The sequence below is a fragment of the Girardinichthys multiradiatus genome, chromosome 5 (genome assembly GCF_021462225.1).
Source record: "Girardinichthys multiradiatus isolate DD_20200921_A chromosome 5, DD_fGirMul_XY1, whole genome shotgun sequence".
Classification (NCBI taxonomy): Eukaryota; Metazoa; Chordata; class Actinopteri; order Cyprinodontiformes; family Goodeidae; genus Girardinichthys; species Girardinichthys multiradiatus.
The window spans coordinates 20,001,270-20,016,294 of record NC_061798.1 but is presented as its reverse complement, the minus strand read 5'-3'; the positions used below and the strand labels follow the sequence as shown (position 1 = coordinate 20,016,294).

Here is a 15,025-nt window from a genome sequence, read left to right as displayed (position 1 = left end):
GAAGCTGGTCTGTGAAGGCCTCACAGGTTTGGCAGAGACCTAAACTGATTTTTTTTTACCTACATCTAAAACGTTATGCACATCCAACACTAAATATCAAACAAAATACACATTTCCACAGTGAAACATAGCGGTGGCATCATCATGCTGTGAGAAAGTGGTTTTTTTTCTTTTTATGACTTGGAACATGGAGTGAGGTTGAGCTGTTTTCCAAAGAATGGGCTTTTTTTTGTCTCTAGATGTGCAAAACTGTCTGAGACACACAGTAAAAGACATACAGATGTTATGGGAGCGAAGGGTGGTTTAGTAATTTATTAATTTAGGGGGGCTGAATGCAAATGCAAGCAACACTTTTAAAACCTTTATGTTTTCTTCCTAAAAACCAAGCAACCTTTTCCTTCCAATCCTCAGTTATGGGCCCCGTGTTGCTCTTTCGTTTAAGATCCCAATAAAATACCTTGAAGTTTGACAAAATGTGGAAAATTTTAAGACGTACGATTACTTTTGCAATGCACATCTAACTTGTGCATCATGGTAACTTGAGATTTGAATCAAAGCGTCCTCACATCATACCAGGGCTACAAGATATTGGGAAAACATTTAATTGCTTTCCTGTTGCCAAATATTGCCATTGTGATATTAGTTTTGATTAACCACCATCTTCCTGACATTTTTCTTTATCATAATGTTGCCGGCACGCTTTGTGAGTTTTAGGCTCTTAGTCAATAAAACTATCCATCAAGTTCAGTGAAACACTATCAGACATGCTAAAAATACTATAGGCATGCAGAATTTGTATGCGATGCGCAGAAAATATAATGTCCTAATATATCGTCCTACGAGCAATATTGCACACAGTGATAGTAATTTAATATATTATTGAAGCTGCTTACGTGTAAAGCTACTCTAAATTCTCAGAAAATCAACCTCTTTTTCATTTATTTTAAATGCAAATTGTGAACAGAGATCATTTTGGGTAATGAATATTTACCATTTCTTAGCTTCGGGTCTTGAAGTTCTGATTAAGTTTGAAGTTTTAAGGCCAGCAGAAGAACCTGCCATGATGATCTGCTGCATTTAAATAGAATCCTCTCCCATACAGTGTTATCAGTTTCTACCAGGTGGGCCAGGACCACCTGTTTGAGGCAAAATGTGCCTGGTCTGATGCAGCAAGTCTCCTTGATTTGACTTTCTGCCTGAATGCATCTGAAAGGAGGCTGCTCCCCCTGACCAGAGTGTCAAAAACATACGGCGGCCATTATTTCACAAGTCATCATCATAAAGATGTCAGAGAGACTGTAAATGCGTGCAAATGGAGATGTGCGGCACAGATGGCAAAATGTGCATGATGACAAGAGATCTGGGGGATAGCAGTTAACATATTGTGGCGCAACGTAATAGAAAATAGTGAACGGGAACCATATTGTAAAGCACTTAAAGTCCTATGAGTGTAGATTATTTACCAAAGTAACAGGTGTTGTGATAATGCAAAATGTCATTTAACAAAGTGTGTCATTGTATAAAAATTATTTGACTAATTGCAGAAACAATAGCATGAAATAAGCTTCTGATATGTATTCATTGAACCTAATTATGCAGTTATCTATAACAAACACCAGAAATAAAGCCCTTATTATTAACACATCATTGCTCGTAGCAGTGATTAATCCTTCTTTATCAAGCCAGAAGGCCGTACCAGATACTGATGAATGCAGGGCAGCAGCACGACATCAGTCAGAGTGAAGTAAAGTCCCTCGGCAAACACGTGCTCCAGTTCAGGCAGATCTGTCGTCTTCACTTTCCTGATCTCAGAGTTCTCTCTAGTGGTTCCTACTGGAACTGAATCCATGGCCAGTTTGGCCAGAGCCGCCCTGAGCTCAAGTCCTTCAGAGACCCGAGACGAGTCAAATTCGGGTGTCCCCCCGCCTTCAGACGTGCAGTTCTCTTCCCTCCGTCTCTGCTCCTGAAGTTTCTGCCTCCGGATTTTGTCGTCGTTGTGGACTTTGACGGGCTCGCCGAGTCGTCGCTCAAGGGTGAGAATAGCTGGAGGCAGCTGCTGGGTCTGATCTGTGGGATTCTGGTGGTGTTTCTCGACTGCAGAGGGGATGTCCAGTTCGCACAGTCTGGTCCATTTGCTCACCTGAAAGCAAGATAGGAGATCAGATGATTAGATAAAAATACAAACCGCCCCCCTAAAATCCACCAAAAATTAGCAAGAGCTGTCAACTCTAAAGATCTGTTTTAAAAGACATATTATTAGACGCAGCTATGACAGGAATGTCCATTCCAGTCTTGAAAAGCCAGTTTCCTGCATGGGTCAGATGTGCCCCAGCTCCTTTTGCAGAATGTCAGCAGGTTCTGGAAGATCCTGCAAATCAACCGTCCCTTTTCATTCTGGTGTGTTGGACCAAGGAAACATAATGGCCGAAGTTGGACTCTCAAACTACTAATGGCCTATGACACAAAACCTTCTCAAAGTGGGAAACATGTACAATTCTATCAGTTGGTTTTTGAACAAAACTACGCACGCTGACATCTCTATAGATGTTATTCATGTCAAGCACTTCATCCTGACGAATTTGTGATTTATTTCCTACTAACCTCTGCACAAGCCTTCAGACACGTTTTCTTAAACCCCAGCAGCGCCTGCACGTCATTCCTGGAGGGGTCAGCCTCGACGGTCCTAATGATGATGTGCCTGAGGACCACCGCCAGCCCGGCCCTGCAGAGCCGACCGCTCTCATCCACGGCAGCCGGGAGACGGCAGCTCCTAACCAGCCGCGGCAGTGCCTCCGGGGTGAGGAGGTCGCACACCCTGAGAGACTCCGGGAGGTGAGCCCTCAGGGACTCGGAGCAGCTTTTGTTGTCGCTGTCGCTGCGAACAAAGAAGACTTTGAAAGAACTGGACTCGCAGTAAGACAGGAGGAACAGGACGATGGAGGTGTGCAGGGGCAGACGCAGCTCCTCGTTATGGGAACAAACTTCTACATAGAGGCAGGGATGCTGCTGCTCTGCCTCAGAGTTTTTCATTTTAAATAGGGTCAACGCTGTGGAGTAAAACGAAAGATATCTGTCAGATTTATAAATCAGAAGATGTCATTTATGTGCCTGAATGTCAACTGTATTAAACACATGACATAACAAATACTTACAAACACTGGTAACACATGGACTTCTCGTGTTTACGGCTGCTTCTTCTTCTTCTTCTTCTCTGTGTAAAGTTAAAACGAATCCACAGTGCCCTCTGCTGTCTGCAGTCGTAGTACAAAATGAGAAATATGTTTAAAATACACTATTCTTTTAGGTATGGCAAAAATGCACATGTGCACTTCAGTAAATTAGATTATCGGTAAAAAGTTCATTTGTTTTGAGGATCCATTTCTAAACGTGGAACTCGTATAGTTTTATTAACACAAGTGTTATGTTTCAAGCCATTATTTCTGTTCATTTTTATGATTGTGGCTTACAGAAAATACAAATTCAGTTTCACAGTCAGTTGAAATATCAGGAAAGAAAAATAAAAAGGTGTTCAAAACACAGAAATGTTATGTTACGGTCATACATGTTCATGGAGGGCACTGCTGATTTAACACCTTCCAAAGGTAATGCTGGCTGTGAATGATGTATCCAAACATATTAGTGGAAGGAATAGTGAATTAGAAAAAGGGGCACAGACATCAAAGATTGTGAAACAAAGCCTGTACACGTGTTCGGGGACGATTCACAAGGTGTTGACTGCAGCAGGAGGCAGTGCACACAGACATATCCAGCATATGGGCTACAGATGTTCCGTTACTTGGGTTAGGCCACTCCTAAATCCAAGACAATATCAGAAGTGCTTCTTTTCATACTATTTTTTGCATTTCATTGAGAAATCAAGGTTTCAGAGTTTGGAGGAAGCGCGGAGAGGCACAGAATCCACGCTGTTTGAGGTCAAGTGTGAAGATTCAAAAGTCAGTGATGATTTTGCAAATCGTGTCATCTACTGGTGTTGGGCCACTTGGTTTTATCAAGTCCAACATCAGTGCACCCATCTAACAGAACGTTTCAGAGCACTTCATGCTTTTCTCTACGGAAGAGTATTAGGGCCACTAAAAACATAAAATAAAATTCTGACTTTAATTTCAGAATTCTGACTTTAAATTCTGAAATTAAAGTCAGAATTCTGAGATTAAAGTCAGAATCCTGAAATTAAAGTCAGAAATCTGAAATTAAAGTCAGAATTCTGAAATTAAAGTCAGAAATCTGAAATTAAAGTCAAAATTCTGAGATTAAAGTCAGAATTCTGAAATTAAAGTCAAAATTCTGAGATTAAAGTCAGAATTCTGAAATTAAAATCAAAATTCTGAGATTAAAGTCAGAATTCTGAAATTAAAGTCAAAATTCTGAGATTAAAGTCAGAATTCTGAAATTAAAGTCAGAATTCTGAGATTAAAGTCAGAATTCTGAAATTAAAGTCAGAATGCTGAAATTAAAGTCAGAAATCTGAAATTAAAGTCAAAATTCTGAGATTAAAGTCAGAATTCTGAAATTAAAGTCAAAATTCTGAGATTAAAGTCAGAATTCTGAAATTAAAATCAAAATTCTGAGATTAAAGTCAGAATTCTGAAATTAAAGTCAAAATTCCGAGATTAAAGTCAGAATTCTGAAATTAAAGTCAAAATTCTGAGATTAAAGTCAAAATTCTGAGATTAAAGTCAGAATTCTGAAATTAAAGTCAAAATTCTGAGATTAAAGTCAAAATTCTGAGATTAAAGTCAGAATTCTGAAATTAAAGTCAAAATTCTGAGATTAAAGTCAGAATTCTGAAATTAAAGTCAAAATTCTGAGATTAAAGTCAAAATTCTGAGATTAAAGTCAGAATTCTGAAATTAAAGTCAAAATTCTGAGATTAAAGTCAGAATTCTGAAATTAAAGTCAAAATTCTGAGATTAAAGTCAGAATTCTGAAATTAAAGTCAAAATTCTGAGATTAAAGTCAGAATTCTGAAATTAAAGTCAAAATTCTGAGATTAAAGTCAGAATTCTGAAATTAAAGTCAAAATTCTGAGATTAAAGTCAAAATTCTGAGATTAAAGTCAGAATTCTGAAATTAGTCAAAATTCTGAGATTAAAGTCAGAATTCTGAAATTAAAGTCAAAATTCTGAGATTAAAGTCAAAATTCTGAGATTAAAGTCAGAATTCTGAAATTAGTCAAAATTCTGAGATTAAAGTCAGAATTCTGAAATTAAAGTCAAAATTCTGAGATTAAAGTCAGAATTCTGAGAAAAAAGTCAGAATTTTATTTTATTTTTTTTAGTGGCCCTAATACTCTTCCGTATTTCTCTGATGACAATTTTAATTGAGATTTTCATTTCATTTTTGTTTTCGCTTTTTCTCACATTTCTAGAAGAACCCATACCTGCTTTAAAGACAATTGAATCACTTTACTTGATTGGCAAACAAACTCTCTTAACCTAAAACCCATAAAACACAACGAAGATTCTTTTTTCAGAATTTCTGGTTTTCGTCAGCTGTAAACTGTTTAAATGAACAGAAATGAACACCGTAAATATTTCACTGTGTGTACTGAATCTAAATATTCTACCACTTTTACTTTCTAAACTGTATTAATGAGATAAATTAACTTTTTAATGATATTATAGTTTATTAAGATGTATTAAGTGATAACCACGTGAGATCTTTTCTGTAGCAGCAGAGATCAAAATTATTTTAAAGTAAATCATTTTCTCAGGCATTCTCTAGCCATACAGACCTGAATAGCAGTCTGAACAAAAGAGAAAGCACCCTACAAGACTCCATGAGTGTGGTCAATCACAAGAGACAGTTGAATATGCACTTTTAGATTGTATAAGATATGACAGAGATTTTAGTGATCAAAAAGTTTAAGTTTAATTTAGTTTAATTAATTACTTTAAATTCTGAACATATTTTAATTAGAACTTTTTTTTCAGTTCTTCATAAAATCAGAACCCTGTACAGGTCCTTCTCAAAATATTAGCATATTGTGATAAAGTTCATTATTTTCCATAATGTAATGATGAAAATTTAACATTCATATATTTTAGATTCATTGTACACTAACTGAAATATTTCAGGTCTTTTATTGTCTTAATACGGATGATTTTGGCATACAGCTCATGAAAACCCAAAATTCCTATCTCACAAAATTAGCATATTTCATCCGACAAATAAAAGAAAAGTGTTTTTAATACAAAAAACGTCAACCTTCAAATAATCATGTACAGTTATGCACTCAATACTTGGACGGGAATCCTTTTGCAGAAATGACTGCTTCAATGCGGCGTGGCATGGAGGCAATCAGCCTGTGGCACTGCTGAGGTCTTATGGAGGCCCAGGATGCTTCGATAGCGGCCTTTAGCTCATCCAGAGTGTTGGGTCTTGAGTCTCTCAACGTTCTCTTCACAATATCCCACAGATTCTCTATGGGGTTCAGGTCAGGAGAGTTGGCAGGCCAATTGAGCACAGTGATACCATGGTTAGTAAACCATTTACCAGTGGTTTTGGCACTGTGAGCAGGTGCCAGGTCGTGCTGAAAAATGAAATCTTCATCTCCATTAAGCTTTTCAGCAGATGGAAGCATGAAGTGCTCCAAAATCTCCTGATAGCTAGCTGCATTGACCCTGCTCTTGATAAAACACAGTGGACCAACACCAGCAGCTGACACGGCACCCCAGACCATCACTGACTGTGGGTACTTGACACTGGACTTCTGGCATTTTGGCATTTCCTTCTCCCCAGTCTTCCTCCAGACTCTGGTACCTTGATTTCCGAATGACATGCAGAATTTGCTTTCATCTGAAAAAAGTACTTTGGACCACTGAGCAACAGTCCATTGCTGCTTCTCTGTAGCCCAGGTCAGGCGCTTCTGCCGCTGTTTCTGGTTCAAAAGTGGCTTGACCTGGGGAATGCGGCACCTGTAGCCCATTTCCTGCACACGCCTGTGCACGGTGGCTCTGGATGTTTCTACTCCAGACTCAGTCCACTGCTTCCGCAGGTCCCCCAAGGTCTGGAAACGGCCCTTCTCCACAATCTTCCTCAGGGTCCGGTCACCTCTTCTCGTTGTGCAGCGTTTTCTGCCACACTTTTTTCTTCCCACAGACTTCCCACTGAGGTGCCTTGATACAGCACTCTGGGAACAGCCTATTCGTTCAGAAATTTCTTTCTGTGTCTTATCCTCTTGCTTGAGGGTGTCAATTGTGGCCTTCTGGACAGCAGTCAGGTCGGCAGTCTTACCCATGATTGGGGTTTTGAGTGATGAACCAGGCTGGGAGTTTTAAAGGCCTCAGGAATCTTTTGCAGGTGTTTAGAGTTAACTCGTTGATTCAGATGATTAGGTTCATAGCTCGTTTAGAGACCCTTTTAATGATATGCTAATTTTGTGAGATAGGAATTTTGGGTTTTCATGAGCTGTATGCCAAAATCATCCGTATTAAGACAATAAAAGACCTGAAATATTTCAGTTAGTGTGCAATGAATCTAAAATATATGAATGTTAAATTTTCATCATGACATTATGGAAAATAATGAACTTTATCACAATATGCTAATTTTTTGAGAAGGACCTGTAGTTGAACATAGGGTGTCCATTCTGATTCATTCTCCCATTCACAGGGAAGCGGTAATGCACATCAAAAGCTGTTTGCCAACCGCTGATAAACCCATGAAGAGTTCCGCTCATGTTTATTCTGGACATATTAGACGGTTGCACCAAAACGGCTGCGTCGGTTTTATTTGCTGCCGTGGAGGAAGTGTTGCTCAGTCTCCCTTTGTTTGCCGAAAATATTCTTATAACATTAAACAGAAGCCCAATAGTGTCAGGTAAGGCTTTTTTATAAGACAGCTATTCTGGGTCCATAACGGTTTGTCTAAGCGTCGTTTTTACTGCCATGGTAACCTTAGCGACAACTCTGCTATGAGGGTGTTCTTGTGCTCCTTTCAACGCTACACAGTGACCCAAAATCTGTAGAAACCCCTCAAAAAAGACGGCTATGGTGTGGTAGTTTAGATCTACAACGAGGGAACTGGAGGAACTGGTATTGCTAGCATGCTAACGTAATATAACGTGTGTCTGGTAAAATACTTGGAATATCTTAGCGCCGAGTAGCTTATAATTCTTCTCATTGGTTCCCCATCCTTTTTAGAAAGTGCCAGGTTCTCTCATTAAAATGTGATGTATGCTCTCGAGTGGAAAATCCGTGGCCCGGTGCTCCTGACGTGAAACAGATCGCTGTCACGTAATATTTTAGTCTCCCTAAAACAAATATTGGTGTTTTAAAAAAAACAAAAAACATGAAATTACTTTCTGTCGGTTTAAATGTACAATGTATGATCTAACACATAAAAATAAATCTAAAAAGCGTGTCTTGCATTTCTATTAACTCTCCCCTCAGTCAGAACTTTGTAGAACCAACTTTCTCCGCAGTTGTAGCTGCAAGTATTTTGGGGCTTGTCTCCACCAGCTTTGCCCACATAGAGACTGAGATGTCTTTTATCTTACAGAGAAATGCAGTAGATAATTTTTAAAAACCCCATTAGAAACTAAAGTGGGCGAACATGAACCCCAGTGTGTTTTTGTGGAGCACCACTTTCTGGCCTATTAGCAATAAGAGGTGGAAAATGGTAAAGAAATGACTGTTCCTGTTACTTTAAGAGCCATGACCACTGCGTGAGGTATGTTCAGACTATTAAGGTATAGCTTCTCAAGGTGACTCCATTCAGGTATAAAGTGTTAGCCTCCAAGAGATTTTCTTCCAGGTTGCACTGTATTTAGCTCTATCTTTCCATCGGCTCTGAACCGTTCCCTTGACCCTGCTGAAGAACCCCAACAGTACAATGCTGCCACCTCCATGTGTCATTGTACGGGTTCAGGGTGGTGTGAAGTTTTTGTTTCCCACCACACACCCATCGCAGAATTTCAATCGTGGTCTCCGCTGACCAGAGCATCTTGCTTGTGGCAATGACTTTCTTTTCAACCTTCTTACATAGAGGCCAGAATAGCTGATAATAGGTGTCGAATCAACAGATCGTCCCACCTGAGTTGTAGATCTCCTTGCAGTTGGTTGCACTGGATTTTATCTAGGAGCATTGGCGCGAAGGGGGATGAATGCAAATGCACGGCACGCTTCAGATTTTTATTTGTAAAAAGATTTGTACTCATTTCCTTCCATTTAACACTACTTTGTGTTGGTCTATTACATAAAATCCAAATAAAAGAAAATTCAAGTAAATAATTTGAAGTAAACTGATGTCTGAATCATAACAAAATGTAAAAAGGCTCAAGAGGAATGAAGCTAAGGCACTGTATAAGGCTGGAGGCACTGGATTAGTGACTGGTAAACTATTTGAAAATGGATTGTTGGGAATATTAGCAGAATGTGAGACAATAATGGAGAACCTGTTGTCTTTTCCGAATCGCTATTATTAAAAAGTGAAGTCTAACCTTCAGTTTTTTTGTTTTAAAAAAAAAACCAAAATGGTGAAAAAACAATTGGATATTCAGAAAGGCTTATGGTAGCAATGCGCTACGTAATGTCAGCGGTGTCCTGTAGTAGCCTTTTCAATGATTGCTAAGTTCTCCTTGGTTTTTTAAGAGCAGTATTTATGGTCTGCGCGGCTTTGACTGTGGTGACGTGCACTCACAGCCCTACAGTCTGTTGCCAACAAAAACAAAACTGCAGTTCATTTTTTTCTTTAAGGCTTTCTATCATTACTTTCATAATTATTGCTATAAATACCACAATGTCGAGGTAAACGTTTAAGTCCATTTTGTCCACTCCTGCTTGTCATGACAACTAACATCTGAGACGTTTATTTTGGCCCCCTGATGTGAGATAATATCCACATTACCTGAATTTCAATGAGCATATTTTTAGCTTTCATAAGAACATGTGTCCACGGGAAATGTGGTAATCATTAAACACTGTTTAGCTACTTTAGCTAATTTATCTGCAGCCTCATTGTAATCATCATCCCTGAGTTCTGGTAGAATGATGTTGAAGTATTGCAACCATAAATCAGGACAAAAGCCTGTAAATGAATGTTGTTTTAAATAACCCAGCTGCGCATCTTTGTGTAAATTGCACAACTGAAACCTGACAATATTTCATCATTCCCGTTTGGTAGCCATGGCTGGACCTGTCAGCTTGGAGCTGGATCCAATCTTTCTGAAGGGACTGAGTTATCTGCACTCAAAGAGCAAAGATTCAGCAGAGAAGCTCAAAGCTCTGCTTGACGAATCCCTCGCAAGAGGGAGTGACTCATCCTACCGATCCTTGCAGAAAGTAAGAAACATGTCAGTAACATCTGTATTTACATCGTTATATCCTCTATGTGTTCGATCAGTGTGCATCGCGTTTAAAGCTAATCGCTTGTGCTTTCTGTGTTTATTCCTCAGGAGGTGGAGGTGTCAAAGGTTTCCGTGTCCAAAATGAGCTTGAGTAAACAAGATTCCAAGTTGTCAGGTTCCTCCTCCGCCAGCGGCAGCGGAAGCAGCAAACCCGTCTCCGAGAAGAGCAAGAAAGAAGCGGAGAAAAGACCGTCAGAAAAGGTACAAAGAGGCATTTTTTATTATTACGACGGGAAAATTTGGCTTTACAGCGAATCTTAGGGATCTGTGTGGTCATGTTAGTGTGTGTTCAAGCACACTAAAAGGTTTTCACACCGTCCACTCGACTTGCATTAGGTTAACGGGGAATAAAGAACCGAATAGACAAAACAAAAAAAAGAGTCAGTTCTTGATCATTGCCAAGTTGTTTAAAAATTGTAAAATAATTACTGAGAACAAATGATGAATAATGGAACAAGAAAGAGCATCAGAATACATAAACAGGTCAGGCACAAGGTTGATCTCATCCAGTCAAACACACATATATTCATAGGACAATACTTTCTGTTAGGTCTCCCCCTACAGTAGAAATACCAACATTACCTAAGATATGGAAGTAATTTCTGTAGGAAAACATTTAAATATTCACAGCAAGAACCAGTTGAAGCCATTTTATTGCCTTCAGCAGCTGAAAAGCAGTTTGAAGCTCACCAACAACCTGCCTTAGAGCATGGTGTCACCTGCACTTAGATACATTCTTACCAATGTTGTCAATAAAATAGGGCTTAAAAGAAAAAAAGAGCTTAAAAATAACTTCTAAACCTGCCTAAAGTTCAGTTTAAAATATTTTCAACCAAGTATTGCTTCAGTTGTTTCTGGTTTTAGATTCAGGTTCTCTTGGAAAAAGTAGAAAGTTTGGATTTGGGGCGATGATGATGTAAATATGATGGGGCCCCACTTTTTAACAAGGAAGGAACAAAGACAACCTTCCATGTTATCTAGAGACATCTTCATTCCTGTATATGATACAGGTGTCTCAAAGGAAACTTGACAAATAGAGTCTGGATGTATCCTGAATACACAAGTCTTTGGGATTATTTTTACAGCTCCTTAGCATTTTCTGATCTTCCAGATCGGTTTAGTCATCTATGAATAAATGTTTTCTCTCTTTAAGTGGCATGGTATAATTTGTTGCATTGCGATGTTTTGGTGAATAAGTTGTCTTATTCTCTAAAGTGCAACAAGCATGCATGTTCCCATTTGGCCTTACAAGCACAAAAGTCAGACTCGATCATAAAATTGAAATTTTGTCGTATTTTCTGAAAATCAGGTCAGGGTTGACCTCGGTGAAGTGGACCCCCCGAAAAAGCCTCGTTTGGAGAAACCGGAGAGTCGATCTTCTCCCATTACTGTTCAGACAAGCAAAGACCTGTTGCCAAACATAAACGACTACGATGAGACCAACGCAGATGACTTCGCCATGGAGATGGGCCTGGTTTGCGTGGTTTGCAGGTACATATTAATCATTAGTTTTTAAAAAGGGTAGATCAGCAAATATTATTACACTTTAACTTGTTGGGATTTTTAATATCAATCAGACAAATGACTGTGACCATGGGAAACCAGCTGGTGGAGTGCCAGGAGTGTCATAATCTCTACCACCAAGAGTGTCATAGACCTCAAGTGACAGATAAAGAAGTTAACGACCCCCGACTCATGTGGTACTGCGCCCGCTGCACCAGGCAAATGAAACGCATGGTGAGGGAAAAGAAATGCGTTCCGGTATTCCAGTCCATTGTCATGTTGCTTCGACAGCAAATTAACATCTTTATCGTTGTCGTCAAGGCCCAGAAACCTCCACAGAAACCGTCCCCCGCCTCTGCATCATCCGCGCCTGTTGTAAAGGACACCGTGGTGAAGAAGACGGACCTCAAACTAAAAACCGAAACAACCAGCACCTTCCAAGCTTTCAAAAGAACAGAAGTGAAGGTATGTCGGCTATACACAAGCAGTCCCCATTTGTTGGCGCCCGTGGTAAAGATTAGTAAAAAGCCTTAACAGAAATTGGCCTGGTATGGCAGGAGCATAATGTCACATTGAAAAGTTTACAAGCAATCAACATTTATTGAGGCTACATTCATCCAGTGGAGAAAGAAACTCCCTATTAAGAAAAAGTCCTTTTTAACCATATCACCAGTGGCCTGTTTGTTTTCACCTGTTGTAAATACTTTGTACTGCCTCCTTTTGCCAATTGTACCACGCTTCTTCTGTGTCTTCTCATGTTCCATTCTCTTACGTTCACCTCCCAGGTTTCTATAGCATTTAGTCTTTGAGGGCTGGAAGGAGGCTGATTTTTTTTGTGCCAAACCATTTCTGGGTTGATTTCATTCTATGGTTTAGATTATTATTCTGCTGAAAAATGGTGCATTTCTGTTTTCTGTCAGAGTTCTCCAGATTTGTATTTAATGTAAAGACTCCATAATGCCATACACTCTTGCAAGGCCCCCCAGGTCGTTAGAACAGATACATCCCCACACTGCCATGCATCCTTCTCTGTACCTAACAGTAGGCATTGGGTACAAAGCGGAGTGTTGAAACAGCTCCACCTTGCTCACATCCAACCAAAACCCACAGTTCCAGGTAAAGTCCCAGCTGAGCAGGGGTCTTCAGGTCCAGTCATTGGGAGCCACTGTTCTGCACCTGTTGGATGTTTCCCTGCCTTACCACACCTGAATCAAATAGCTGAATTACCTCCTAAGTATGTCATCACTGTGAAGGGATATACAGGGTTCCTCTTTCAGCCTTGTTGCCACTGCCATAAAGTCATGGATTACTAATAAAACGTGCTCAGACGTTGATCAACTTAAAAAAAGAAAAGTAAACATTTATATATTGCTTCAAGTATATTTATTTGAAACGGATCGTTAGGTACCAATAATAGTGGTACTGATGATTCTGTTAAAAATAATTATTTCTAAGTGGAGGGTTTTTTTTTTCCACCACTGAATAAATGTGTTCGAATTAGCTGTTGGATTAATTTTTTTTATTAATTTATTGTTATGCTTCTTTATGAGGGCTTAGAATGAGATTGATTTTCATTATACATGCTGTACTTATAAATGCATATTTAATAGACACAGTTGCTCTAAATGTACCAAACAGCTCCAGAAAGCCAGTTATTCATAAATCACTTCAGACAACGAGGTTTTTTTTTTTTTTTTTCTTTAACAGCTTTTAATGCAAGTTTACTTTTAAATTTCACCATGATGTCGTTATTGTAGCTAAATACTGAATTCTTGTCACGTTGCATCACAGAATGAAACTACAGCTGGTTAATGTCTCAAAAAAAGATTAATATCACATTCTACTGTGCCTTACGCACATTTTGTACACTTTTTTTTTACACATTTAAACATTTTTTGCTATCTTTTGACCTGCTAATCTTTGTCATGTATACAGTTACATTTGAGCACATAACCTATTACCTATAATTAAAGCTAATAAAAGCTGTAGACCTCATCTGAATGAGCCCAAACATTACACAGATTTAAGCGTTTTTTTTTTTTATTATTCTGTTATATTTATTTGTTATAATTTAAATATTATTTTGTACATAAATTTTTGTTTGTTAGAATAATAGTTTAATTTTAATTATTAGTAGTATAAGTAGTTGTAGTAGTAGTTGGATTTTATTCTTCTGCTTATTCCCTGGTAATAATTTCTAAACGGCAATAGATTATGGGATGGCCCACAAATAAAACCACATGATGTTCCCTCATTGTTTTCCCTCATTTCCTGCAGCCTCCAGCTACATTAGCCAACCCCACCAGCAGCAACTCCTCCTCCCCGGTCAGCGGTCTCACAGGCTGGGCCGCGTTTGGTGCCAAAACAAACCCGTCTGTTCCTGCCACTTCCAAACTGGCCTCCTCAGGCCCGAGCGGGAGCAGCAAGACTTTGACGGCTCCTGCCGGTCAGAAACCGGTGGGTTTGTCGGGACTAGCAGGAGCCAAATCAGGACTTGGCAGCGCAAAGGTTACTGGGAGCAGCAATGGAAACGGCTCCAGCCAGTCAACTCCTAAACCTCCCCCGCCTCTAACCCTAGGTAAGCAGGCACTTAACCGCTCATCAAGTGGTGAGAGCCAAGGGAAAGGCTCCGCTTCATCTGGAGCAGGCTCACCAAGTAGTTCCCAGGCAGCAGTTGGGGGGAACGGAGGGAATAACGGAGGAGGTAATGGAAACAATGGGAACGGCTCAAAGGGCGCACCGACCTCTCAAGAGTCCCAGCTTAACGCCATGAAACGCTTGCAAATCTTTAAGAAGAAAGCAGCTCAGAAGAAACTAAAGAAATGAGTCGGGGTTTAAAGAAACAGACATGGAGGACAGTAAGCAGATAGAAAGTAAATAAGTGAATTTAGATCATTGTTTTTGTACTTCCAGAGCTTCTGCATAACGTGTATCCACCATCCAGTCACATACTTGAACTTTACTGTGTGTAAATGCTGCTGGATACTTCTGTCCCAACAAAGCTAACCAACGAGCAAAGTGTCACTTTTTAACAACCCGGTAAATAAATAATCTCTTCTCACAGACTGACTGTATCCGTCACTTTTTACAGGGTTCCTACACCTTCTGGAAAATATTATTTTGATTTCAGTATTAGAGGTCTGGATTAGAAAG

General features: G+C 39.4%; 2 protein-coding genes across 7 annotated transcripts in view; one reads left to right on the top strand and one right to left on the bottom strand.

The window, feature by feature from the left end:
- The window catches only part of gstcd (glutathione S-transferase, C-terminal domain containing), a 68,342-nt gene extending 65,094 nt beyond the window's left edge, over positions 1–3,248 (bottom strand). For all 5 annotated transcript variants that reach the window (XR_007038446.1, XM_047366653.1, XM_047366657.1 and 2 more), the window contains exons 1-3: positions 3,153–3,248; positions 2,602–3,047; positions 1,697–2,140 (exon numbers count right to left, since the gene is read on the bottom strand). Coding sequence is in view for 4 of the 5 variants with exons in the window: in XM_047366653.1 (XP_047222609.1) it covers positions 1,697–2,140; positions 2,602–3,030 (873 nt within the window). In the remaining variant the exon portion in view is untranslated. The remainder of the gene's footprint in view (positions 1–1,696; positions 2,141–2,601; positions 3,048–3,152) is intronic.
- A 4,436-nt stretch (positions 3,249–7,684) lies between these two features.
- ints12 (integrator complex subunit 12) lies at positions 7,685–14,937 on the top strand. 2 transcript variants are annotated; one of them, XM_047366543.1, is made up of 7 exons: positions 7,685–7,842; positions 10,147–10,304; positions 10,418–10,570; positions 11,679–11,860; positions 11,947–12,106; positions 12,194–12,337; positions 14,150–14,937. In XM_047366543.1, exons 1-7 carry the CDS (start codon positions 7,701–7,703, stop codon positions 14,696–14,698), a joined length of 1,488 nt encoding a protein of 495 aa, XP_047222499.1. In that variant the 5' UTR covers positions 7,685–7,700; the 3' UTR covers positions 14,699–14,937. The 2 variants fall into 2 exon arrangements, with proteins under 2 accessions (XP_047222499.1, XP_047222500.1); XM_047366544.1 differs by lacking the exon at positions 7,685–7,842 and adding an exon at positions 7,906–8,057.
- Positions 14,938–15,025: the final 88 nt, after the last annotated feature.